The sequence below is a fragment of the Pteronotus mesoamericanus genome, unplaced genomic scaffold (assembly GCF_021234165.1).
Source record: "Pteronotus mesoamericanus isolate MK-2021 breed Mesoamerican mustached bat unplaced genomic scaffold, CSHL_Meso_final contig_20, whole genome shotgun sequence".
NCBI lineage: Eukaryota > Metazoa > Chordata > Mammalia > Chiroptera > Mormoopidae > Pteronotus > Pteronotus mesoamericanus.
The window spans coordinates 33,090,670-33,116,975 of NW_026555085.1; the positions used below are offsets into that span (position 1 = coordinate 33,090,670).

General features: G+C 36.3%; 1 protein-coding gene across 5 annotated transcripts in view; it reads left to right on the forward strand.

Annotated features, from left to right (window-relative positions):
- SMAP1 (small ArfGAP 1) overlaps window positions 1-26,306 on the forward strand; it is a 155,300-nt gene that overhangs the window by 32,694 nt on the left and 96,300 nt on the right. For all 5 annotated transcript variants that reach the window (XM_054569563.1, XM_054569564.1, XM_054569565.1 and 2 more), the window contains exon 2: window positions 25,328-25,461. In XM_054569563.1, coding sequence (XP_054425538.1) covers window positions 25,328-25,461 — 134 coding nt within the window. The remainder of the gene's footprint in view (window positions 1-25,327; window positions 25,462-26,306) is intronic.

The following is a 26,306-nucleotide window of genomic DNA, read 5'->3' on the forward strand; positions in this document are numbered from 1 at the left end:
CAGGAATTGGGGAAGACTTCTAATGCAAGAGGTAGTTCTTAAGGAAGACTAGAATCAAACTTGAAAAGAGAAGAGTGGCAAAGCTATTCGAGGTAGAGAGAAGGTGGTAAACAGATTAGTGCATATGAGCTCTGTCCAGAAGGAATGCAGCCATGTAATATGAAAAATAGAGACATTTCTTGAAGATACAAGACATAAGAAACATGGTACGGGAAAATGACGCCTCAGTCCCCTTCAAAGTGGGCACCTTGGGATCTCACACAGTTCTCCCAATTGCTGTTAGCTGCCCCATTGTATTTTCCTGAATCTCATCAGTGGTCTGAAATCTCTTCCCTTTCAAAGGTGATTTTAGTTTTTGGAAAAGCCAGAAGTTGCAGAGTGCCAAATCTGGGCTGTAGGGGGTGCTGAGTCATGTTTGCACAAGATGAGAGGCATGAGCAGGCACACTGTCATGTTGAAGCTGCCAGTCAGCAGTTGCATGTAGTTGCAGTTTTCTGAATCATCCGAATTCTTCACAGGAGTGTTTAAGCTTAATGCTAAATTTGATGCAGATTCATTGCTCTACTCACTCAACCATTTTGAATGCAGTGGCCACACAGTACACATGCTCACTCAGCAGCGTCTATTGCCTCCACTGACTAGTACAGTGAAGTTGTCATTGTTCATGCGTGTGCATTCCAGTCCACCCTCCTTGGATGCCAGGTTACATTGTTGTCCTGTAAACTGTTCTTGTTTCATTAACAATGGCTGGACTTTCTCCGGACAAACCTCGTATACTTAAGGTGCCAGGCAGAAATTTAGGGGAGGGGATAGTCAAGGGGGTGATTGTTGATTTGGGAGTCATCTGCATGTACATGTCTGCCAAAGCCATGAGTAGAATAGACCCTTGTAGATCAGAGAGATTATGACCAAGACTGTAAGGAGGCAGCAGAAGTAGTAAAATCATTGCAGGAACTAAATGGGAACCTTCAAGACTGCAGGGAAAACCAGAACACAGAAACCCCAGGAGAAGAGGGTTATAAGAAATGGGTATAGTCAGGAAAATAAAATGCAGAAGGGTAGTAAAAGAGACTAGAAAAGGGCATTTTATTTTGATAGACAGGAAAACTATTTTCTAAGCACTTACATAAAAGACTCTATTGTAAAACTGAACCCAAACTGCTTCAGAGCCTGTTTTCTACCTGCTGTGCAGAATCAAAAAAGTGAAGCTTCAGTATGTTGGCACCATTCCCAAGTTTTTCTCAGGCCAACCTTTGACATTTTTTAGCACTTTTACCACATTTCATTGATTATTTTGTTTTCTACAATGTTTACTTTTGAAATGAATGCTTTATTTTCCCATGGAATTCTGACAACTTTTATACTCTGTGAGGAAAATTTTTAGAATTTATTTTGCAGCTCGAGTATTGTTGATGTATATGTAAATAGTGGTGAAGATAAGCCTTCGGTGACATTTTGTTTGCGAGAGTTATTTTGTTTTTATAGTTAACTCTTAAATGAACTGGTAAAATTGACAAAAACTGGTTCTGGGTAGACCGGTCAGTTTATTTTTGAAAAATACACATTAAGTTTTAGCATTTTTCTCTCTTTCAAGAAGTACAATTACTTTTGTGAGAGTGAACATACTAGTGTCTTTTGATTCAATACAGTTGGACTTAAACATGAAATTGGTATGTGGTGTTTATAACATATCTGCCCTCTGCTGGTGAAAATGCATTATTGCTCTTAACCCATTACCTTCAGTAATTTCTTTGAATTAAATAATACTCTATAATATTTTAGAGCAGCCATAAAATTAAATTGGGGAAAATACCTTTAAAGTTTTAAAGGACAATGGCTTTTTTAGGGCAGCCCTGCATAGTTAATTATTCTATTCAAAAGACCATAGCTGAGAAATACTGACTTACTACACTGATGATTATTATACATTGTGTTTTTGTGTTTTTGTATTTTCCTGTAAGTTCTGGATCTTCTCTATTAAGTGTGGTAGCCAGTAGTTATTTGTGGTCACTTAACTGAAGTTAAATACTCAGTTCCTTTGTTCCACTAGCCACATATCAAGGTGTAATAGGCACACATGGCTAGTAGTGACTGTGGCAAATTAAAGAATATCACAGAAAGTTCAATTGACAGCACTGTTCTAATTTTTAAATTTTACATAATAAGGATTATCACTTTCATGAAGTAATCATTGTTCTTAAATTTGCAGTGAATATCTTTTCCATGTACCTTTTTCACATAAAAAGTTTATTAATAAAGACCCCAATTAACTAAGATAATCTGTTTAGAAGGATTTTAGTTAAGGTTTTTCTGTTATGTAATTTATTGTACCTTATAATTATTGTCAGGTGATTACAGTATAGTTTTCTCAATATAGAACATTGAGCATTTCTAGAGTTCTCAGATTAAAGTTAAAGCTAAAAAATATGGTCATATTTTTGTGCCATTTAATTGAGATAATAGCTTCTTTCTTTTTTTTGGTGCATGTTTAGGGTGGATAGAAAGCCACCCTAATAAATCTGCATAAATCAAAGCATATGAAGAGAAACAAAGACTTTATAACAGTGTGGATTATAGTTTAATGTATGTTGGTTGATTTAAAAAATAGACATTTTGGACTTCCAGCCAAGATGGAGGCATAGGTGGATATACTCTGCCTCTTCACAAACCAAAAGAAGGACAACAACAAATTTAAAAACAAAAAATAGTTAGACTGCTAGAAAATTGAACTGTGTGGAAATCCTACAACCAAGGAACTAAAGGAGAAACATTCATCCAGACCAGTGCGGGGAGGGGGCGGGGAGCAGAGACAGGCAGCAGGGGCAGAGAGGAAGCACAGCAAGGCGGTGGCTGGTGGACTGGGTGTCCCACATTTGCGTCGTGATAAACTGTGAGGAGCAGCTGGACAGTGAGACACACCATGCAGTCTAGGGTTCCAGAGTGGGAAAAGAAAGCCTCAAAACCCCTGGAGGTAAAACCCCTTTGGGGGTGCGGCAGCAGGAGAAAGTCCCAGCCTCATAGGAGAGTTTGTTGGAGAGACCCGCAGGGTCGTTGAATGTACACAAACCTGCCCCCCTGGGGATCAGTACCAGAAGGGCCCGATTTACTTGTGGGTAGTGGGGGAAGTGACTGAAAGCAGGTGCAGAGCCAAGCAAGGGGCATTGTTCCTTCTCAGACCCCTCCCCCCTACACAGCATCACAACGCAGAGAAGTGGGTTGCCCCACCCTGGTGAATACCTAAGGTTCTGCCCCTTACAACATAACAGGCACATAGAGGCAAAGAAATATTGCCCAAATAAAAGAACAGATCAAAGCTCCAAAAACAGAACTAAGTGATGAAGAGGTAGCCCACCTATCAGATGTAGAGTTCAAAACACTGGTAATCAAGATGCTCACAGAATTGGTTGGCTACGGTCACAAAATGGAGGGAAAAATGAGGGTTATTCAAAGTGAAATAAAGAAAAATATACAGGGAACCAACAGTAAAGGAAAGGAAACCGGGACTCACATCAATGATTTGGAGCAGAAGGAAGAGATGAACATTTCAACCAGAACAAGATGAAGAAACAAGTCTCTACTCAAAAAAATGAGTAGAGACTTAGAAACCTCTGGGACAACTTTAAACATTCCAGTATCTGAATCATGGGGGTGCCAGAAGGAGAAGAAGAAGAGCAAGAAATGGAAAACTTATTTGAAAACAAAATGGAGAACTTCCTCAACCAGGCGAAGGAAACAGACTTCCAGAAAATCCAGGAAGCTCAGAGAGTCCCAAAGAAGTTGGACCCAAGGAGGAACACAGCAAGACACATAATAATTAAATTACCCAAAGATAAGGAGAGAATCTTTAAAACAGCAAGAGAAGACAGTCGCCTACAAAGGAGTTCCCATAAGACTATCAGCTGATTTCTCAAAAGAAACCTTGCAGACAGGAAGGGGCTGGCAAGAAGTATTCAGAGTCATGAAAGGCAAGGACCTATATCCAAAGTTACTCTCTCCAGCAAAGCTGTCATTTAGAATGGAAGGGCAGAAAAAATGCTTCCCAGATAAGGTCAAGTTTAAGGAGTTCATCATCATCAAGCCCTTATATGAAATGTTAAAGGGACTTACCTAAGAAAAAGATGAAGATCAGAAACTATGAACAGTAAAATGATAAACTCAACACTAACAACTGAACCTAAAAAACAAAAAGAAACTAATCAAACAGCTAGAACAGAAACAGAATCACAGAAATGGAGATCCGGGGCAGCGTGAGAATGGGGGAAAAGGTACAAGAAATAAGAAACATAAATAGTAGGTACAAAATGGACAGGGGGAGGTTAAGAATAGTATAGGAAATGGAGAAGCCAAAGACCTTGTATGTATGACCCATGGACCTGAACTAAGGGGGGGGATGCTGGTCGGAGGGGGAGTGCAGGGTGGAGGGGAATAAAGGGGAGAAAAAAATGGGACAACTGTAATAGCATAGTTAATAAAATATATATTAAAAAAATAAGAAAAATAGACATTTTACCCTGCTTCCTTTAATGATAAACAGCTTGCAAAAACTGTAGTGCAGTATCACAATAAGGATTTTAACACTGATGCGATCTACCAGTTTTACTGTGACTTCTACGATTTTACTTGTACTCACGTGTGTGTATGTGTGTGTGAGTATATTTAGCTCTATATAATTTTATCACATGTAGACTCATGTATCTGCCACCACGGTCATGGTATACTACAGTTTCATTACCACTAGGATCACTTTCTTTGCCATTTTGTAGTCACACACATTTTCCTCCCATTACCCTCCTCCCCACTATCCGTTTTGCACTTGATCACAAGTTTGTCTTTTCAAATATGTTATATGCATGGAATCGTATGATACTTTTGAGATTGGCTTTATTACTGGGTGTAGTTCTTTGGAGATTCATACAGGTTGTTACGTATATTAATAGTTCTTTCCTTTTTGTTAATATGTAGAATTTTATGGTATGTATGTATCTATGTGCCATAGTTTAACAACTCTCCTGGTGAAGGACTTCTGGGCCACTTCTAGTTTTTGGTTATTACAAATAAAGCTCTACATTTGTGTACAGCTTTTTGTTTGCATGTAAATTTCTAGTTCTCTGGTAAGCATCCAGTAGTGCAGTAGCTGGGTTGAACGGTAATTGCTAGTTTAGAATCATAAAGCTGTTAAACTTTTCCAGAATGACTATATTATTTTACATTTCTTCCAGTAACATATGAGTGAGCCAGGTACAATGTCTTTATTGCTGAAACGTTATAGATCAGATAGTATAAACCCTCCAACTTTGTTATTCTTTTTTAAAGTTGTTTTGCTATCCTAGGTCACCTGAATTTCCATATAAATGTTAGAGGCAGTTTGTCAGTTTCTACAAAGTAATCTTCTGGGATTTTAATTGAATTGCTTTGAACCTATATATCCATTTAGGAGAGAATTGACCTCTTTTATATTATAGTCTTCTAATCCATGAACAAAGTATATTAATTTATTTAGATCTCATTTAATTCTCTCAGTATTTTGTAGTTTTCAGTGTATAGGTTTTATCTTTTGTCAAATTTATCTCTATGTAGTTTTTATTTTTAAATGTTACTGTAATGGTATTTTTAAAATTTTAATTTCTGATTGTTGTTGGCATATGGAAATACAGTAGGCTTTTGCATCTTTATCTTCTGATTTGCAGCCTTGCTAATGTCAGGTATTTGTTTTATTAGCTTTTTCTGTAGGTCCGTTCAGCTTTCCTACCTAGCTGATTGTCATTCTCAAAAAAGGCTTTTTTTTTTTTTTTTTTTTTACTTCATCTCCAATTTGGATACTTTTAATTTCCTTTTTTTTGAACCATATTTCACTAGTTAGAACTTCAGTAAAATAGAAGTGGTGAGAATGGACTTGCCACTATTGGGTGTTGTCACTATTTTTAATTTTAGCCATTTTGTTATGTGTGTAGCGAATGTGATACTGATTTTGATTTGCGTTTCTCTAGTGGCTAACAGTGTTGAACATCTTTTCATGTGCTTATTTGCCATCTGTAATATCCTATTTAGTGAAATATGTTAGTCTTTGATTTTTTAATGACTTTAAATAATTTCTTATTTTCCAATTATAATTACATACAATATTATATTAGTTTCAGTGACTAGACATTATATTACTAAGTTATCACCCTGGTAAATCTGGTACCCATCTGACACCATATGTATTTATTACAGTATAATTGACTATTCACTGTGCTGTAACATACATACCTGTGAGGATTCTGTAACTACCAATTTGTACTTCTTAATCCCTTCACCTTTTTACTCATTCCCCCAATTCCCCTTCCATCCTAGAGAAAACCCTGAAACATTTGTTGCACTGCTTGTTTGGTGGTGATGAGCTCCTTTAGCTTTTCCTTGCTAGGGAAACTCTGTCTGTCTTGTTAGTGATGTTGAAGGGGAAAGCATTCAGGCTTTTCACCCTTAAGTATGATGTTAGCTATAGGTGTTTTTCATAGATGCTTTTTATCAAATTGAGGAAGTTCCTGTTTGTTATTAGTTGCCTGTTGTTTTTTTTTTTAATAATCAGAAATGAATATTGGATTTTATTAAATGCTTTTTCCAAGTCTATTGAGATCATGTAGTTTTTCTTTTTTAATTCCTTAATATAGTGAATTACATTGATGTTGCATGTTAAATTTTACATTCTGGGGACACACCACACTTGGTCAGGAAGTATTACCTCTTTTATATATTCTTGGATTTGCTAACATATTGTTAAGAATTTTTGTAAACATTGCCCTGGCTGAGGTGGCCTAGTGGATTGAACACCGGCCTGGGAACCAAAACGTTACCAGTTCGATTCCCAGTCAGGGCACCTGGCTAGGTTACAGGCTGAGAGGCAGCCCATCGAAGTTTCTCTCACAGATTGATGTTTTTCTCCTTCTCTTTCTTTCTCCCTTCCATTTTCTCTTAAAAAAAAAAAAGTAAATAGAATCTTAAAAAATTTTTTTGCAAATATTTATGACAGGTGTTGACGTGTAGGTTTTGATTCTTGTGACACTTTTGTCTGGTTTTGTTATCATTTTTTGTTGGCTGCTTAGAATGAATTGGGAAGTAATCACCTTCCACCCTCACTTCTTTTTTTCCCCCCAGTTTCCTGAAGAGTTTGTATAGAATTTGTGTCATTCCTTAACTGTTTGGTAGACTTCCCTAGTGAAATGATCTGGGCCTGAAGTCTTTCTGACTGTTTGTTTGTTTGTTTATCTTTGCTGGAAGGTTTTTAACTATAGCTTCAGGTTCTTTAATAGATAGTAGGCTTTTCAGGTTATTTTTTCCTTCTGGAAAGATCTCATTTGTATCCTTCAAGGAATTGGTGAACTTATTAGTGTAAAGGTGTTCATAATATTCCTTTACTATCTTTCTAATACCTCGAGAATCTGTAGTGATGTCACTTCTTTCATTCCTGATATCGATTATTTGTGTTTTCACTTTTTTCCCAAATAAGTCAGGCTATAAGTTTATCATTTGTATTGATATTCTCAAAATAATCACCTTTTATTTTCATTGACTTTCTTTGTTGTTTTCCTATTCTTTGTTTCATTGATTTCTGTCCTGATCTTTATGTCACCTTTGTCTCTGAAAGATATCTTAGTATGGTAAACAGTTCTAGGTGGACAATATTTTATTTTCAGTACTTTTAAGATGTTGTTTCACTGACTGCAACCTTGTATTGTTTCTGATGAGAAATTCCTCGTCATTGTATTTTGTTCCTTTGTACACAATGTGTTCTTTTGCCCCCACCCCAGATGCTTTTAAGACTTTTCTGTTCATCCCTAGTTTTAAGCAATTATATTATGATATACCTTCAGATGATTGTCTTCATATTTCTTGTGTTTGGTATTCTTTGAGATCTCGGTCCTGCAGTTCTATATTTTTCAAAAATTTGGAAATTTTTCTGCAATTATTTCTTTTAAGTACTTTTTTTGTCACCTCATTCTAATTCAGGGATTCCAGTTATAAGTTAATTAGGCTACTGAAACTGTGGCTTTTTTTGTCTTTGTGTTTCATTTTGTATAGTTGCTATTGCTTTGTCTTCAGATTCTTTAATCTATATTTCTGTGTCATCTCATCTTCTGTAAATCCTATCCAGTGTATTTTTTTTAATATCAGGCAGTTTGATTTGGGAGCTGTATACAATATATATACACACGCACACATAATCATATTCTATTCATGCCTCTTCTTAACTTGTTCAGGCTTTCCTATAGCTTGTGGGACATGGAAGTCACAGATAATAATGATTTTACTGTCCTTGCCTACTAATTCTTTCCTTATGTAATTTTTGGATCAGCTTCAGTTCATTGGCTTTTCTCCTTTTTATAGATCATATTTTTCTTACTGGTGAATTTTACACTGGTTCTGGAGTGTGTGTGTGTGTGTGTATTTCTATGAATATTCTTGAGCTTTTTCTTTTTTTGATGCAATTCTTTGGAAACATCTACTCTTCCAGATACTGCTTTTTAAGTTTTATTCGTTGAAACTAAAGCATTTACTCTAGAGTTAATTTTTCCCATTAGTGAGGCAAAAATTCTTTTGAATACCACATCTTATGCTTCGTGAATGATGAGGTTTTTAGTCTGGCTGATGGGCACAGACACCATTCCTGACTGTTTTGGACTGTTTTGAACTTTTAGATTGTTCCTTCTAATTGTTTTAGGTGGTTCTTTCTCTGCTTTCTGTGATTTCCTCACTTGTGTGTATTAATCAGTGAACTTTTGTAGATCTAAAGAATTTTCTGTGCATCTCTCTTGTACTTTTCCTAATGAAATCTAGCCACTTTGGTCTCTGCAGATGCCCACCTCCATCTTCTTGAGTTAGGGATGTGACAGGAGAGAAAGAAGCTAGAAAAATTCCTGGGCAAGTGAAATGGGAAAACTTGAGACTAGAATATTAAACAAGGCCAAACAGTTTGAGCTTCTTACAGCCAGCTGGTGAATTGCAAGGACACTTGAGAGCTAATGGTTTATTCCTCTCCTCCCTGACCAAAGGATACATAGCTTAAATCTCCCTGGTCTGGGACATGGAGGACAGAGACCAAATTAATGACATTTGTGCCAGCTACAAGGACAGATGCAGTCAGAGGAACAAATAACAAAACTCCATTAAAAGCCAGACAGAGCCAAGAAAAAAGTAAAACAGTATAGTGGACCAAAGAATATTCATGAATTCCCCCATGCACTCATTTTGATGCATCAGCATATTAAAAATGCACCTGGAAAGCTGATGAATATTCTACTGAAACCCTTGCCGAAGAGTTTCACTGCAGAAAAAAGATAAAAAGCCCTCAGGAAAAGACTCAGGGCAAGCTCGCTTTAGAACACGTGTGTGCCCCTTCGCAAGCATGAACTTTTTTTTACTTCCTCCTAAACTCTGAGGGTCCTCGTGAGACTTGGAGCCAGGAGAGCAGTGGGCAGCAGCACCTCTCCCAAGGCTTACCCCCTGATCTCTCCAAGGTCCCCGGTGGGCTAACTACAGCCCCACCTTGGCTGACTGCTTTCCTATAACATTTCCTATAACATTCCAAAGCAGAGCACTGCCTAGGCTCTCTCCTGTTCTTGTACTTCCTTTGTTTCACTGTCCCCAGCCTTAATAAATGTGCTCTCAAAGTCAGGTGACACCTGGACTTGTGAAATCTTTCCTACACGAACTCAAGAACTCACACACTACAGGCCGGCCTCAGGCAGACCTGCTCCAGCCCTGTGTCTGTTCCATAACATTTTCAAAAATGTTGTTGTAGGTATTAATGTTTTGTTTGGTCTTAAAGTATTTTTAGTCAGTAGGGGAAATTTAGTGTCTGTCCCTTCATATTGGTTAGAAATGGAACTCAGTATAGTATATATTAGAAAAAAGGCATGAAAAGAAAATTACTTTAAAACTTTTGTTTCTTTTTACTAAAACAAACTTTTCTTAGGGTCTTTGAAGAGAGTAGTGTAAACCTAAAAAATAAAAAGTCAAAGTGAGAGGCAACAAACGTTTATTTTAGATCAAAGAATGGCTATCTGGGAAGCAGGCAGAAACTCAAATAATGTACTGATTATGAGGTCAAGGCAAGGGGTATTTATGAGAAATACCCCTTCTCTCCAAGGTCCCCAGCGAACCTTGTGAATGAGAAAGGGAAGGGAAATAATTCCATAAATGGGAAGGGATTTCTATTGGTGCTAATTAGCCAAGAGATTTCTGCAGCTACAGATATTTGCAGGTGCAAATAAGCTAAGTTAGTCTTTAGCTTTCTTGTACATTGTGGTGCTAATTCTGAAGAATGTTCTTAAGTTTTAGCCCTCATAGTCAAGATATCTGTTTTTTGTTAGCTTTCCAAACAGTTGTTTGGAGTACAATATTGCTGTGGCCCAGTCCAAAGGTTATTTTGCCTAGTTCAAACATTCTAGAGGTTTGAGGAGTAAGACATGCAAGGTTATTCCTCTGGGATGGTGGTTCCAACTTCATTTTGAAATGCATTCTTTCATAGTATTTTTACAGTAGTTATATTTAAGTTGTTTTAGAGCATCTTGTTATGTAATACTTAGAGTTACTAACACACATAGGAGAAAAAGACAGTTATTGATGTGTTGCTACTACTCTGTTCCAGTGTCAGTTCCAAGCCTGACCCTGCTAAAATCACAAACAAGCATATTAAAAAAGCTTAAAAAAAAAAAAAAAAAGCAACAGTCCTAATATAGAGAGACACAAACTTTTCTTTAAAATTAAGATTAACTATTTATTTGACAATTATTGTCATCCGGGTATATAATTTGTTGTGCTTTCAACAGTTGAGTTTCTTTTTTTTTTTTTTTAAGTTGTTGTTCAGTTACAGTTGTCCCAGTATTTCCCCCATGGCTCTCCTCTGCTCCCACCTCCCGCTCTCCCACTGTCAGTCCTCAGCCCATTGTTCATGTCCGTGGGTCCTTTATACACGTTCCTTGACCCTTCCCCTTCTTTCCTCCATTATCTCCCTCCACCCACCCTTCTGATGACTGTAAGTTTGTTCTTTATTTCTGCTTCTCTGGTTCTCTTTTGCTTATTTGTTGTGTTGATTAGGTCTTACTTGTACATGAGGTCATATGGTATTTGTCTTTTACCACCTAGCTTATTTCACTTAGCATAATATTTTCCAGTTCCATCCAAGCTGTCTTGAAAAGTAAGAGTTCCTTCTTTCTTTCTGCTGTGTAGTATTCCATTGTGTAAATGCACCACAGTTTTTTGATCCACTCCTTTACTGATGGGCACTTTGGCTATTTCCAGCCCTTGGCTATTGTGAATAATGCTGCTATGAACATTGGGGTGCATAGGTTCTTTTGAATTGGTGTTTCAGGATTTTTAGGGTATAATACCAGCGGTGGAATTGCTGGATCAAAAAGGCAGTTCCATTTTTAGTTCTTTGAAGAAATTTCATACTGTTTCCACAGTGGCTGCACTGGTCTGCATTCCCACCAACAGTGTACTAGGGTTCCCTTGTTTCTACAACCTTGCCGGCACATGTTGTTTGTTGATTTGTTAGTGATGGCCATTTTGACCTGTGTGAAATGGTATCTCGTGGTTTTAATTTGGATCTCTCTGATGGCTAGTGATGTTGAGCATTTTTTCATATGTCTGTTGGCCCTCTATATGTCCTCCTTGGAGAAGTGTCTGTTCAGGACCTTTGCCCATTTTAATTGCATTGTTTGTCTTCCTGGTGTGGAGTTTGTGTGAGTTCTTTATATGTTTTGGAGATCAAACCCTTGTCTCAGGCATCACTGGCAGATATGTTTTCCCACACGGTTGGTTCCCTTTTCATTTTGCTGATGTTTTCTTTAGTTGTGCAGAAGTTTTTTAATTTGACGTAGTGCTGTTTGTTTATCCTTTCCTTTATATCCCTTGCCCTATGGGAGAGATGCAAACTATTTAAATTATTTTTCCACTTCAAACTGAAAGTTTGTATTTATTAATTAAGCCAGAATCTGAAGGTGAAATCTTTTTGTTAATGTGTAGTTAACAAACAAACACAGACTCTTAAGTGTGTATTTATTGATTATATTTTCTTAAGCTGTGATCTTACTCATTTCACTGGCCTTTTCCAGACTGTTGAGTGACTCCTTCTTGCTAGTAGTATTAAATCAAATTTGGGAGTCAAGGTGCTCTGCAGTGTCGTCAGACTATATTCTCACTAATGCTAAGGAAACCTTCTTTGTATTCTGGTAGCTGTTGACTAAAGATACTGTGTGCTTCCCCTTCTTCCTGTGCTGTGGTTTTTATCCTGACTAACTGGCTTCTTGCTTTACTACTTTGCTCAAATGCCACCTTAGCAGTGTTATGTTCCTTGGCGATTACATTTAAAATAGCATCCTATCTTTTTTCTAAGCACTTCCTATTCCCCTTACATATATAATTTTTTTCCTTCATAGCCTTTTCCACAATCTGACATTTTCTGTACATTCTTATAGAATGTATGTTTGTCTCTTTGTTTGCTCCACTGGCACGGTTAAAGAAAGGACTTTCATCTGTTTTATTTCCCTACTGGATCCTCAGCATCTAAAAAGTTCTTGGCACATAGTAAGCATTCAGCACATTTTTGATGACAGTGAGTCAATAAGTGAGTGAATAAATAATCTTCTAAATCTTTTCTGCTTATCCAAGTCTCATCCATCTTTCCAGGCCTACTTCAAAGTTACACTCCATTCATGAAGCTGCCCTTGAATGAAACTGCTTCCAGTTACTTCAAAGTAGCCCATCATGAATTTTTTTTCTTCCTTTGAACTTGTGGTATTTTCATATGGGAGAGAATTTTCTAATAGGTTATTACCCATAATTGGAGTAGGCTGCACGATGGGGGGAACATTCTGTTACTTAAAATGTTTAAGGGATGATGGATGGCTCAGTCAGTTAAGGAGATGAGGGTTGGCATTCAGTAGTCTTCCTTTATCTGCAGGGGATATGTTTGAAGACCCTTAGTGGATGCCTGAAACCAAAGATATTACCAAACCCTGCATATACTGTTTTCCTATACATACAGACATACATACGATAAGTTTTAATTTATACATTAAACATAGGAAATAATAACTAATAATAAAATAGAACAGTTATAACAGTATACTGTAATAATGTTATGTGAATATGGTTTCTCAAAATATCTTACTGTAATCATCCCTTATTTGCAGTTAATGTTTTGATGTCACTTGTTTCAGGGGGATTCCTTTCTAAAGTCTTCATATAGGCTCAGTGCTTTCTGGAGAAACACTGCCCATCACTTGGGACATGTTTTCTTTTTGTCTTCCATATAGAAATTTAATGCCTTTTCCATTTTATATACTGCAGCTCTAAGTTATGCACTTTGAGGTGCAGCAGCAAAACTAGCATGAATTTCTTTTCTTCACAATTTCATGGATGTAAGATTTATTATTACTGTAGATCTTAGTACCTCAGCAGGTATTGTTTCTTTTTTTCTTTATTAAATTGAGAGCTTTAACCCTTTCTGTTAAAAGAAGCACTTTAAAATTTCTCTTCAGCATATCTGAATTGCCAGCATAACTACTCTTCTGTGTTGAGGCAATCATTAAGTAAAATAGAGTTACTTGAACACATGCACTACATTATGAGGACAATCAATCTGATAACTGAGACAGCTACTAAGTAACTAACAGGTGGGGAGCATATATACAATATACAGGGTCTGGCAGAAGTAAGGCTTGCTTGAGTGTGGTTGGTAGGGTACGTGAATGTCTCTTACAAGATGGACAATTTGAGCATTTCACCTAAAATGTTCTATGGTGTGCTTGAGTGTGCTGTTGTTATTTTATAGAATTACATGCTTATGGTTTTGTAATAAAAAAAGGGACATTATTTGTGCTGAACCTTGCATATCCGGCTTGGATACCCTGGACAAAAGGATGATTCATGTCCCCAGCAGGACAGAACTGGATGGTGTGAGAGATTTCATCATGGTACTAGAGTGACATGCAATTGAAAACATGTAAATTGTTTATTTCTGGAATTTCCCTTTAATATTTTCGAACCCCGGTGGATGGACCCTGGTAGACCATGGTTAACTAAGAGTAACTGAAATGATTCAGGGGTGTCCAACCCATGGCCCACAGGCTGCATGTGGCCCTAGGTGGCTATGAATGTGGCCCAACACAAAATTGTAAATTTACCTAAAATATTTTCTTGCTCATCAGTTTTCATTAGTGCTTGTATATTTAATGTGTGGCCCAAAACAACTTCTTTCAGCGTGTCCCAGAGACGCCAAAAATGTGGACACTACTGGAAGGGTAATACTGTATATAGTTCTCTTTGTGTTAGGTGTTTGTCTATTTCATGCCCTTTAATTTTAAGGGACACTAAAAGATGTAGATGAACTCACCCTATTTTATAGCTGTGGAAATAACATTTAAGAGAGGTCCTGTAATTTGTCTATAGTTTCATAGCCATAAGCATCTGATTGGTGATTTAAACCCAGGTCTGTCTTTGTATTGTGGGAAGCGCTGTTGCATTGCTTTCAGTGAGTAATTTGTTTCATGAATTCAAGGTCCATAATGAATGTGTGAAGTTTGGCAGTTAGGCATTTTTACCAAGAAATAAAGGCCTGAATGGGGCAAAATGATGAGACTTGGTGAGGAGAATTTAAAAAATTGGGTAATGGTATAATTAGACACATCAAAAGGGAAACAGGCAGACTTTATCATTCTGTTCTGATTTTGACAACAAAGTCAGTGGATCTTATTTTGATATTTTAAAAAAGAAATGTTTATTATTGAGGTTTATTGTTTGGATTTTTTGTTTTTATATGATTTAAGAGCTTTTTAAAGTTAAAATGAAACATCTGAACTATTAAGTCAGTCTCCAGAAGATGATAGCTACCATGTTCAATTAGGATATATATTAATAAAAAATTAATATTTATCAAGAGCTTACCATGTGTCTGATTCTATGGCTTCTTGTCTAATGTTTCTCTGTATCTGCCAGGACTCCATATCCTGAGATGTCTGCTAGTGTCTTCTCAGCTTCAACCACTAGTTCTACTACTCATTGTCATTCATTCTTTTCTAGTAAAGGAAGGAAAAAGCAATAGTATTTCATTTCTACATTTAAAGAAATATATACACATTTTTAAAAAAACAGCCTTATTGAGTTATTATTTATATACTATAAAATTCACTTATTTTTTAAGTGTATAATTCAGTGATCTTAGTATGTTAATAGAAACTACCACCATAATCACCTTAGAATATTTCCATCATTATAGAAAGATTTCTCATGCTTATTTACAGTAATTCCTGCCCCCTCCTGCCCCACCGTCACATAGTACAGGTTCTTTTGCAAGTTTGTAGTTCAGTTTACAATGAGGAAAACATGTTTTCATGGGTCATTGCTTGCTTCTCTTGGTCATTCACAAGTATACCTAGCCCATAACACAGCTGACGATGGACAATGCAAGGCTCGTCACCCTTGGGTAAAGAACACAGTGCCTGATGGTAGTGAAAGAGAAAGGGTGTCTTCCTGGTGTGATGTTTGCTTCTGGACAGTATTTTGACACAGGTAGTTTCTCTTTCAGGTCCTTTACTGCTTGGTTGTGTGTCTCTTTCCTTGGATATCCACTACTGTGATGCTGCCTTTTGAATTACCCTTTACATCCCAGTTGATCTTGTTCTTCTCCTCTCCCCTTTTGTCCCTTGGTCAAAATACTCGATCCTTCACTATTTCCTTCTCCAACAAATAAAACCAAAGCAAATCTAGTTCTTACTGCCTCTAATCTTATATATTATAAAGAAAGAAATAAAATGCACTTATAATAATTTGGGAAGGTTTGATAATTCTGGAGAGATGAAAAGATTATTTGCATCTTTAAATCTGTATTATTAGCCTCAACAATTAAGTGACTTGGCATTTCAAAAAGTTGACAGAATAGAGTAAAACCAGTATAGTTTTACTCGATACCAGGCATCCAGTATAAAGGAATTTTGTTTGGAAGGATCTATCATAGTAGGAGATGCAAAGTATCCAGAGTTGTGTTTCGGGATGTTCCCATGACATAGTTAGCATGTATGAGCGTTCCTCCCTCTCCCCCCATATCTCTCTTTCACTCTCATTTGTTTATTTACTAGGATTAAATCAGGTGGTGTACCTGGAAATATGATGAATAATGTCTTGCATATTCGATAAGATTGGTTTCCTCCACCATTACCCTCCTAGTTTTGGTAGCAGTAACTCGGGAGGTGGGGGCTCAAGATCTTGGCTATTATTTGTAAGCTAGAGACAGCTTACATTTATATACCAGACACTGTGCATGTTACAGAGCAAATGGTTTAATAAAATGAAGTCCCTATTCTTAAGGAGTGACTTTTTTTTTCAGAAAAAACAGCTAAAACAATTAACTGTAAATCACTGTAATAAATTTATTTAAGAAGTGTTGGGGGAATTGGAGAAGGCTTTCTAGAAGAACTAAGTCTTAAGAGAGAGTTACAGTTAGCAGTTAGTGTTATTTTCACTGTTCATTATTGTATTTTATTTTCTAGTAATAAAAAAGTCAAAGTAGCTATTTATGATTGCTAGGCTTTATGGTAATCAGAAACTTAAAAAGTCTTCCAGTCAAGATGGAGGTATAGGTGAACACAGCTCGCCTCCTCTCACAGCCGCAACAAAAATTATAACTAGGCTGCAAAACAATTATGACCCAGAACTGTTAGGAAATTGAGTTCTGTGAAAGTCCAGCAACCAAAGAATTGAAGAAGTCACATTCATCCAGATGGAGAGGAGTGGTGGAGACATGGAATGGGGTTTTTATCCACCTACACCCACATGTGATGCATAAAAATTGGGAGGGATACCTTGTGAGTGAGGGATCCCAGTCCGACAGCAGACCACCCAGCCCAGAGTTGCAGTGCCAGGAAGATAAGTCCCCATAACTTCTGGCTGCAAAAACCAGCGGGGGGTTGGGGCAGTGGAAGAAACTTCAGGATTCTTAGGAGTCTCCTCTTAAAGGATCTGCAACAGACTTAGGACTGACGCAGACTGGGCTCCAGCACCCAGGCAGTAGCTGGAAGGGTACCAGTGGCATACAGGGAGAAATTGAAGTATCTGGCATCAGGGAAAGTGTTGGGGAACATCTTACTCCCAAACAGAACTCCAGAGGCCAGGCAGTGACATTGTCCCCTTTCTCTGCCCTCTCCCACACAGCCAGAGGGCATTGACACCATATCACGAACTGCATCAACATGGTTCACATGGGTTGCCCACCCAGGCAAGTACCTAAGTCTCCGCCCCATCCAACTTACTATGTGCTTTTCTACAATAGGCCATGCTACTAAGACAGGGAGTCAAACCAGCTTTACCTAATACATAGAAACTAATACAGAGAGGCTGCCAGAATGAGGGGACAAAGAAATATGGCCCAAATGAAAGAACAAAATGGAGATAAGCAATCTATCAGATGCAGAGTACAAAACACTGACAATTTGGATGCTCAAGGAAATCATTAAGTACTCCAATGGCATAAAAATGACCCAGGCAGAAATGAAGGTTACACTAAGTGAAATAAAGAAAAATTTATAGGGAACCAACAGTGGAGTGGATGAAGCCGAGAATCAAATCAATGATTTGGAACATAAGGAAGAAAAAAACATTCAATCAGAACAGCAAGAAGAAAAAAGAATCCAAAAAAAATAAGGATAGGCTAGGGAGCCTCTGGGACAGCTGCACACCTACCAACGTTCAGATCATAAGGGTGCCAGAAGGAGAAGAGAAAGAGCAAGAAGTTGAAAACTTACATGAAAGAAAAAATGAAAGAAAACTTGCTTAAGTTGGTGAAGGAAATAGACATACAAGCCCAGGAAGCATAGATAGTCCCAAACAAGAGGGACACAAAGAGGACTGCACTAAAACACATCATAATTGAAATGCCAAAGGTTAAAAATAAAGAGAGAATCTTTTAAGCAGTAAGAGAAAAGCAGATAGTTATCTACAAAAGAGTTCCCATAAGCCTGTCAGCTGATTTCTCAAAAGAAACTTTGTGGCCAGAAGGAACTGGCAAGAAGTAATCAAGGTGATGAAAAGCAAGGACCTACGACCTAGGTTACACTATCCAGTAAAGTTATTGAGAATGAAAGGACAGATAAGGTACTTCCCAGACAAGGTGAAGCTAAAGGAGTTTATCATCACCAAGCCATTATTATATGAAATGTTTAAAGGGACTTCCTTAAGAAAAAGAAGATTAAAACTATGAACATTAAAATGGCAGTAAATTCACAACTATCAACAATTGAATCTAAAAAACATACTAAGCAAACAAGCAGAACAGAAACAGAATCATAGATATGGCGATCATTTGGAGGGTTATCAGTTGGGAAGGAAGGGGGAGAATGAGGGAAATGGCGCAGGGATTAAGAAATACAAATTGATAGGTACAGAATAGACAAGGGGGATGTTAGGAATAGTATAGGAAATGAAGTAGCTAAAAAACTTAATATGCATGACCCATGGACATGAACTAAGCGGGGGCAGTGCATGAGGGAAGAGGGGGGTACTGGGTGAAGAGGGGCAGGGGGGAAAAATTGGGACAACTGTAATAGCATGATCAATAAAATATATTAACAAAAGAAACAAGAGATTTCATTTCAGAAAAGCATACAAGTTTGTTTCTCAAAGGATATGAAAGCTACAGAGCAAGTATATTTAAATTCCTATTCTTTAAAATGGTCTTTTTTTTTTTACCTTGTTTATATATATAATGATTTATCTTTCAGAAAACCTCATTTTGTACTTTCTATAGAGTTTTTGTATCTTGAAACTATCATTTATATGTGAAAGTTTTTAGTCACTTGGTAATATACACATGTCAGTTAGGTACATTTGTATTACTATCTAAAAAATAGCCAATCAGTATTTAAATAAGAGAAACTTGGCAATAATCAGGTGCTGCCATGATGTACTTTCTGGCTACAGTATTACAGTTCGGTTGAAACTATTTAAGGTGGGAGGGGCATTGTACATTTTACTTAGAATGTACCTTGTCTTGACTTTACCTGCTATAATTGGACTTATCTTTCAGTATCACCTCAAATGCCACTGTCTCCACAAAGCCATCATTAGTATCCCTGGCCAACATTCATCTTTTCCTCTTTTATGTTCTCCCATCACTATCACTTACACTGTAATCATTGTATGCCTTACTACAGTGCAAGCTTCTTGAGGGCTGGACTGGTGTTTTGTCTTCTCCATCTAATACCTTGGTGAAAATAGATACGTGGTGGTTCAAATTGAATCTAGAAAACTAAGGTTAATAAAAATGTGCTTTCTTAATCTTTAACTCTTCTTTCAGAATTTTGACTCTAAAATAAAGGATTCAAACTCTAGTATACTTTGATTATTGCTACCAGCATACAAATATAATTCACAATGAATTAGATTACAGATTTAGACGCTGTAACAAAAAGACGCTGGAGTAGTGTGGCTTAAACAGGATAGAAGTTTATTTCTCTTTTAGGTTAGTCTAGAGATGAACTGTTTAGTATGAATAGAACAGCTCTGTTATCTTCAACATGGGGACTTTCATATCTGGATCCAAGGTAGCAGGTTCATTTCTTACCATCTCCCAGCTATTGGGAAAGGGAAAGGGGCAAGGAGAACATAGGCCCAATTTGGTTAAAGGAAAAACACATCATTTCAGCTCACATTCCATTGGTCAGAACTTGGACATTTGACCACAGTTTGCTACAGGGGAGACTAAGAAATATAGCCTCTATCTGAGCAGCCATGTTTCTAGCTAAAAATTAGGGGATTTTATTTTTAAATGGAAGAGTGGCAAAATGGATTTTAAAAACAACAGTTTATGCTCCACAGTTTTTGCATTTGTGTTCATTTAAAAAAAATAGTAGATGTATTGCTTCAGGTATCAAAGAACCTATGTATTTGAGTAAGTCATCAGACTTAGCAGATTTGTTTTTTATTATACTGCTTCTTTTCTTACTATAGGTGATACAGAAGGCCATATAGATGCCTGCCCAGTGGAATGCACTGTCTGCTTTAGTAGACATGACTAACTTTCTAATTTGTGTGAAAAAATACCAGGTGTCCCTTGTGTGAGACAAGTTGTCATGGCATTTATAGGAAAGGGGACTAGAGGGATGGAGGTATAAGGAAAGGCTTTATGGAGAATATGAAACTATTTAGGCCTTGAAGGTGAGGCAGGATTTATATGGTCACAAGCAGAACATTCTGGGCAAGGGAAATGGTGTGCAGAAAAGTTTTAAGATAAGATAATTGAGTTGTATTCAAGGAAAAGTAATGAATCTGTTCTCATTGGCTTCCTGAGTAAGTAAGTTGGAGTAGGGCAAAATAAAATTGATTTAAGAAGGATCAAGGTTATAGATGGCCATGAAAGCAAAATAGAAGAAAATAGAAAACTGTGTTAAAGGTTTGGAGTTGGAGACTGAAATGGTGAAAGAGTTTAATTTAATAATGGAATTCAGAATGGGTGAATTCCCTCCCTCTCTCCCTGCCTAATCTTTGTGAGGTTATCTGTGACCTCTAGATGTTCTGTTCTAGCCCTATTCTTCTTGACTTCTCTGAAATTTTTGACACTGTTAACCATTTTTTCTTAGAACTCTGGTTGATTCTGATTTTGCACTGCTTCTCATTTTCTCCATAAGACTTAGTATTCTGCTTTTTTTTTTTTTTTTTTGCTCTTCTTCTTGGGGCTACAACTTTTCTCTTGAAGACAGTGCTCATGTATATATCTTCAGTTTGAAGTTTAGCTCAATATTGCTAATTGCTTGATAGACATTTTCATCTTGATGTGTAAAGCGTTCAACAGATTTTCTGCGAAGTTTTCTGATTCTATGAGTACCTTTATGCTTTAAATCCCAGATTTAAAGCTGGAGTTCCAGCCATCTTGGTCTCTACCTTCTCTCTTATCACTGTGTTTTCCAATGTCTAAGTCCTGTTAGTTCTTCCTGGCTATTCTCATGTTTGTTCATTTGCATTCTTGCTGTTGTCACATTTATCAGTTCTTCAACATGGTACATTTGTGTTAGTATTCTGTAATTATTCCCTGATGATGGATATGAGTCAAAGTGAACATTAGTAAGTGCATATTCTCTTCTGTTACTGGAGTTTTGTTTTAGTGTGATTGTGATTATGAGATTATTAATATTAGTTTAATTGCTTTTTTTAAAAAAAATGAGGTGATGGTATAGATAACTCAAAACATCTAATATTTGAATTCCAAATACACTTTGATTTTTTACCTCAGCAGACCTGATTTCTAGTATGTTTTAAAAAATTTACACAGTTTAAATCACATATTCAATAAGAATAATGAAAACAGATCAGGAAATATGCTGAATGTTTGAGTTGAAGACCTTGTCAGAAATAATCTAGAATTTTGCTATTCAAAATGTGGTTCTGTGATGGCAGCTGGGCACACTGGTTGCGTATTAGGAATGCAGAATTAGGGTTATAGAATTAGAATCTGCATTTTTATAATATTCCTGTAGATTTTTACGTGAACTTTGAAATACATTGTTGTATGTGTTAATGTGTTACAATGTGTTGTATGTGTTATAAATGATGGAGAGTAACGGGGACGGTAGCTTTAGCAAATAGTCATGGCAAAGCCCACCGTGAGCAGGTGGCATGTGAACAGAGGCCTGTGGGACGAAGTGAGCTAGGTGTGTGAAGACCTAAGAAAGAAACAGTTGGGGCAGAAAGAGCAACAAATGGAAAGGCATGAAAGAGGACATGTGTAATCATAATAAATGAGTGGGAGAGCCATGATGAACTTTGAAGTGTTAGGCACCTTCTCTATGGGAGCCAGGGTAAACCAGTTAGCCTGACATATGAGGCCTTTTATTATATGGCGTCTTCTCTATCATCTCCTGAAAATTTCCCCAAAATACTCTAAGAGGGGTGTCCAACCTTTTGGTGTCTCTGGGCCACACTGGAAGAAGAACAGTTGTTTTGGGCCATACATTAAATATATTGTGACATACAATCACAAAAAAACTCAAAATGTTTTAAGTCAGTTTACGATTTTGTGTTGGGCCTCATTCATAGCCATCCTGGCCATGTGCAGCCTATGGACGGGGCCACGGGTTGGACAACGCTGCTTACTTTACCCTTCAGCTATACCAAAGTCCCCTACCATACCGCATCTTTTTTAACTTTGCCAAGAATGTGTCTTGACATATTCTGTGCCTATTGCCTACTAGTCAGCCTTTAAATTTTAGTTCAGGCTTTGCCTCTTCTGAGACCTGTGTACTTACCAACAGACTTTGTCTCCTTAGTTGGGGGTCCTCATTGCTCCATATATATATATATATATATTATGCTAAAATTGATTTTTCCATGTTATTTTTAAGGTTTACCCATGTAGATATGTGCATTTGATATCTTTTCACTGTTGTGTAACCTTTCATTGAATGGTAAGATAATCATACTGATGAACATGTATTTCCAATCATTTTCAGAAACCATGCTGCTATAAATACTCTGGAGCATGGCTTCTTGCCTGCATATATGAGTTTCTTTGTAGTGTTTTTCAGCCTTATTTGACCATGACCCAGAGAAACATTTTACAGCATGAGTCGATTTTATGTGTATTTGTGTCTGTACACATAATGCTCCTGTTTTTTTGTAAAAATTTAACAAAATTATATATACCCTTCATATGATGCACTTAACATCTTTCTCTTCTGAAAATATTTGTTGAGATTAAATCAATACATTGTGTGACCTGCCGTTTAAAGTACTGCTGTGTGTGTGTGGCAGGGGGTGGAGCTGGGAGAGAATGAGAATATAAAGTGATTGGTGGAGGGCTTATTCATCTAGAACTTGGCTAGATTTTACCAAATTCACCAAATTGTTTTTTAAATTGTTATACCTATTTGTACTTGGCCTCCTGAGTCAAAAACTTTATGTTTATGGTCTTTTAACAGCATATACTTACTTGTTACAGAGTTGGTAAGTACTTGTTGAATAGTTGGGTGAATGAAATGAGGATTTCATGCCAATGATTGAACAACTACCATATTGAGCAGCTATTATCAAGGCAATTTTAGGTCAATTTAAAAGGTTAATTTTTTAGAGTGGATGATACATATGTAATTTCAGTTCGGCTTTTAAAAGTCTATTTTTGAGGTTTCCAATCTATTGTTAAGATGTGAGAGTTACATTCCAAAGAGAAATGCATTGACAAAAATATATTATTTCATTTGGTCTAAAGTGGTTAGGGCTAAAGTTTTCCATAAGTGATAGCAAAGTATTTCCCCCCCGCCCCCTCCTTTCAGGAACTAATGAAATTGTTTTTATAGCCTTAACTTGTTTAAAACTTAGACATCATCTAACATTTAATTATATCTAGTTTTTAGCTTTAGCTGAATAGTCATATAGCCATTTTTTTCTCTCTCTGCTAGCATTATTGTTGTACATGCTTGTATATGTTTTAATCCCTATATTATCTTCGGTTATTGTAAAAATACACCACTGTATTGGATACTAAGCTTTTTACCTACAGTGAGAGTCCTTATTACATTATGCAAATCATGCTTCCTATTTAATTCACTCATTCAGTTGTAACATTTGCTACAACAGGAAAACTGTGCTATAATAGAAAAGTCTCTATTTGCATTTGGCTATGGTGCCTTGGCAGATATTCCGCAGGGATCATTCTATTGTAAGAATAAAAATGAAGCTGCACTCGGAATGCCTTGAAAATCTTTTGTTTTCCCGTTGTGCTCTTTACTCACTGCCTTTTTGGGGGTTGTTTTTGAGGAAAGTTAAGATATACTTGTTTTGCTGGCCTATGTAGAAACTTCTCTAGAGGAAAAAAAAGTGTTTTGATTTTCAAAATTTCTTAATATGGCAATAACTTGTACTTAAGCAGTGCTTCAAAATTTTAAACATTATTCCATGCAAGTCTTACTTAAGTTATGAGGGCAGCCAATGTTAAGTCAGTGTAACAGGTGAGAACCTTGTTGCTCTGTTGCTTAGTCCAGTGTAATTTATGCAGCTCGAAGTGGTGGAGAAGGTTGACAATACAGAGTCTTTTGGCCTCTAATTCATTTTGACACTGTTAGCAGTTAAACAGATATTTAAATAGAGCATGTCCCAGATGTTTGTTGTTTTGTAGGTGTCATTCTAAATTTAACAGCAGGATATTTTGTCATAAATTATATATGCATAACCTATGTCCTAAGGACTTTGGGAGGCTATATTTAGTTTTATTGCATTATAATTACTAGCTTCAGTGTTATTTTGTAGATTGACTCTGACCTTTAGATAAAAAGTATGTGCTTGAAACAAATGCCTAAAGTTTTTTGCTTGATTTTTTTAATTGATACCTCTTACAGTATATATTTTTATAATCAAGGTAAACGTGTTATAAGCCTCTATTTGACATAATTTTCAGATTACTTTTATTTTTCCATTTTTTTACTTTAAACATACAAGTGATATGTGAAAATAATCATAAAACATTTAAAATTATCAAGAAAAAAGCATTCAAAGCTATGATGAATAGTACAGCTAAGGCTTGTATTATTGTATACTTATGTCAATTTCTCTACAGTGTTTTTCAGAATTTTTTGACCATGATCCAAAGAACTAATGTTTTGTGACACATCTCAGTTCATTTATTAAATTTCTTAATCTCAGATTGTATTGGAGGTTAATCTGATATAAGGCTTCTGGAGCCAGTCCTTGTTTCTCATGCTTGCCAACACATAATATTAGTTGATTTGAAAAATTTTCTAATATGTTGAATACAAAGTATGGGTTGTAATAGTTTCAAAGGGCATTTTCCCTAATTACCAGTGAGGTTGTGTATGTTTTAGTATGTTAATTGGCCATATATGTGTTCTTCTGTAAATTACCCATTCATATCTTTCTGCTCATTTTTTATTAGGTTGGTTGTCTATTTCTTACTAATTTCTAAGGTTTAGTTTTAAAAATCTCTTTGATTTTTATTAGTATTCTTTGAAGCAAAGAAGTTTTTACTGTGGGCTATTACTACTCCTGATTCAAACACACAGAGTGAAAAAAACTCATAAATTCTTAGACAGATTTTGGGGTAAGTTTCTAGGAAAACCAAAATTAGTAAGCTCATTAAGGTTCTTGGGGTTGATGTATAACCATTCAGTACAGCCAAGACACGTGTTTTCTTAGCAATCTGCTGCTGGTGCCATTTGAAAATTTGAGCACGTAAAATTTGTAAGCTTCCATTGTAATTGTATAAAAAACAGAATGATGTTTATGTGCTGGCTGGATAATTATTTTAGTTTTTAATATTTGCTTTTCTTTGTTTCTTTTCCTTAATTAGGTCCCCGATGGGCTTCCTGGAATATTGGTGTATTTATTTGCATCAGATGTGCTGGAATTCATAGAAATCTTGGGGTTCATATATCCAGGGTCAAGTCAGTCAACCTAGACCAATGGACACCAGAACAGATACAGGTAAACATTTTCTTACTGATAAATTATCAAAAATATTTAAAGTGAATTTCAAATCTTTAATCTTTCTTGCATCTAAAGATTAATATTGAAAAGTAGTGTGTTGAAATGTTATGTGCCACATACAAAATTTGAGTGTTACTTGAATTTGTCAATTGACAGTGCTTTTTTTCCTTGGGTTCTATAGTAAAGTCAGTTTATAATCTATTATTTAAACTGTTGATTTTGGACTAATTAAAAAATGAATTTCTTTTCCTTTGTTGATGAAATTTGCCCTTATACTTTTCATCTGTTTTGTTTTCCTGTCAGTAGAGGGAGCCTGGGTAAAGATAAAAAATAAAACACCATCTAGCATAAGAACTAACGGAGGATTTCCCTTCTGTTCTTGATTTTCAGACAGGGCCTAACAATTGAAAGACAGCCCAGTTAGCAAATGTTCAAATTACTGATTTGGACTTATTTTGAATAGTTCAGCTTTGTTAGAGATAAATTTGTAATTTTAAGGTTTTGCCATTTTTCTAATATGACAGTTCTAAATTCTCAAAATCATACTTTCTAATCCTTAAGGTTGACTGGTGATGTAAAAACTATTATTTCTACCTTTCAATAGCCTAGTTGTGAAAAGGCCACAGGTTTTCCGTGGAATAGGTTACAGGTATACTACAAGATGCTACTGTAGTTTTAAAAATGTGAGGATTTTGAAAACAATTATTAAGTAATATATAGTTTTTGAAATTACTTGAAAACTATTTGTATGGTTCCAACTGTCAACTTCCTGAAATAAGAACTATTATGTTGGAATATAAGACTTTTAATTAATACTTGTTGCCAGAGAATGCTCTATATGG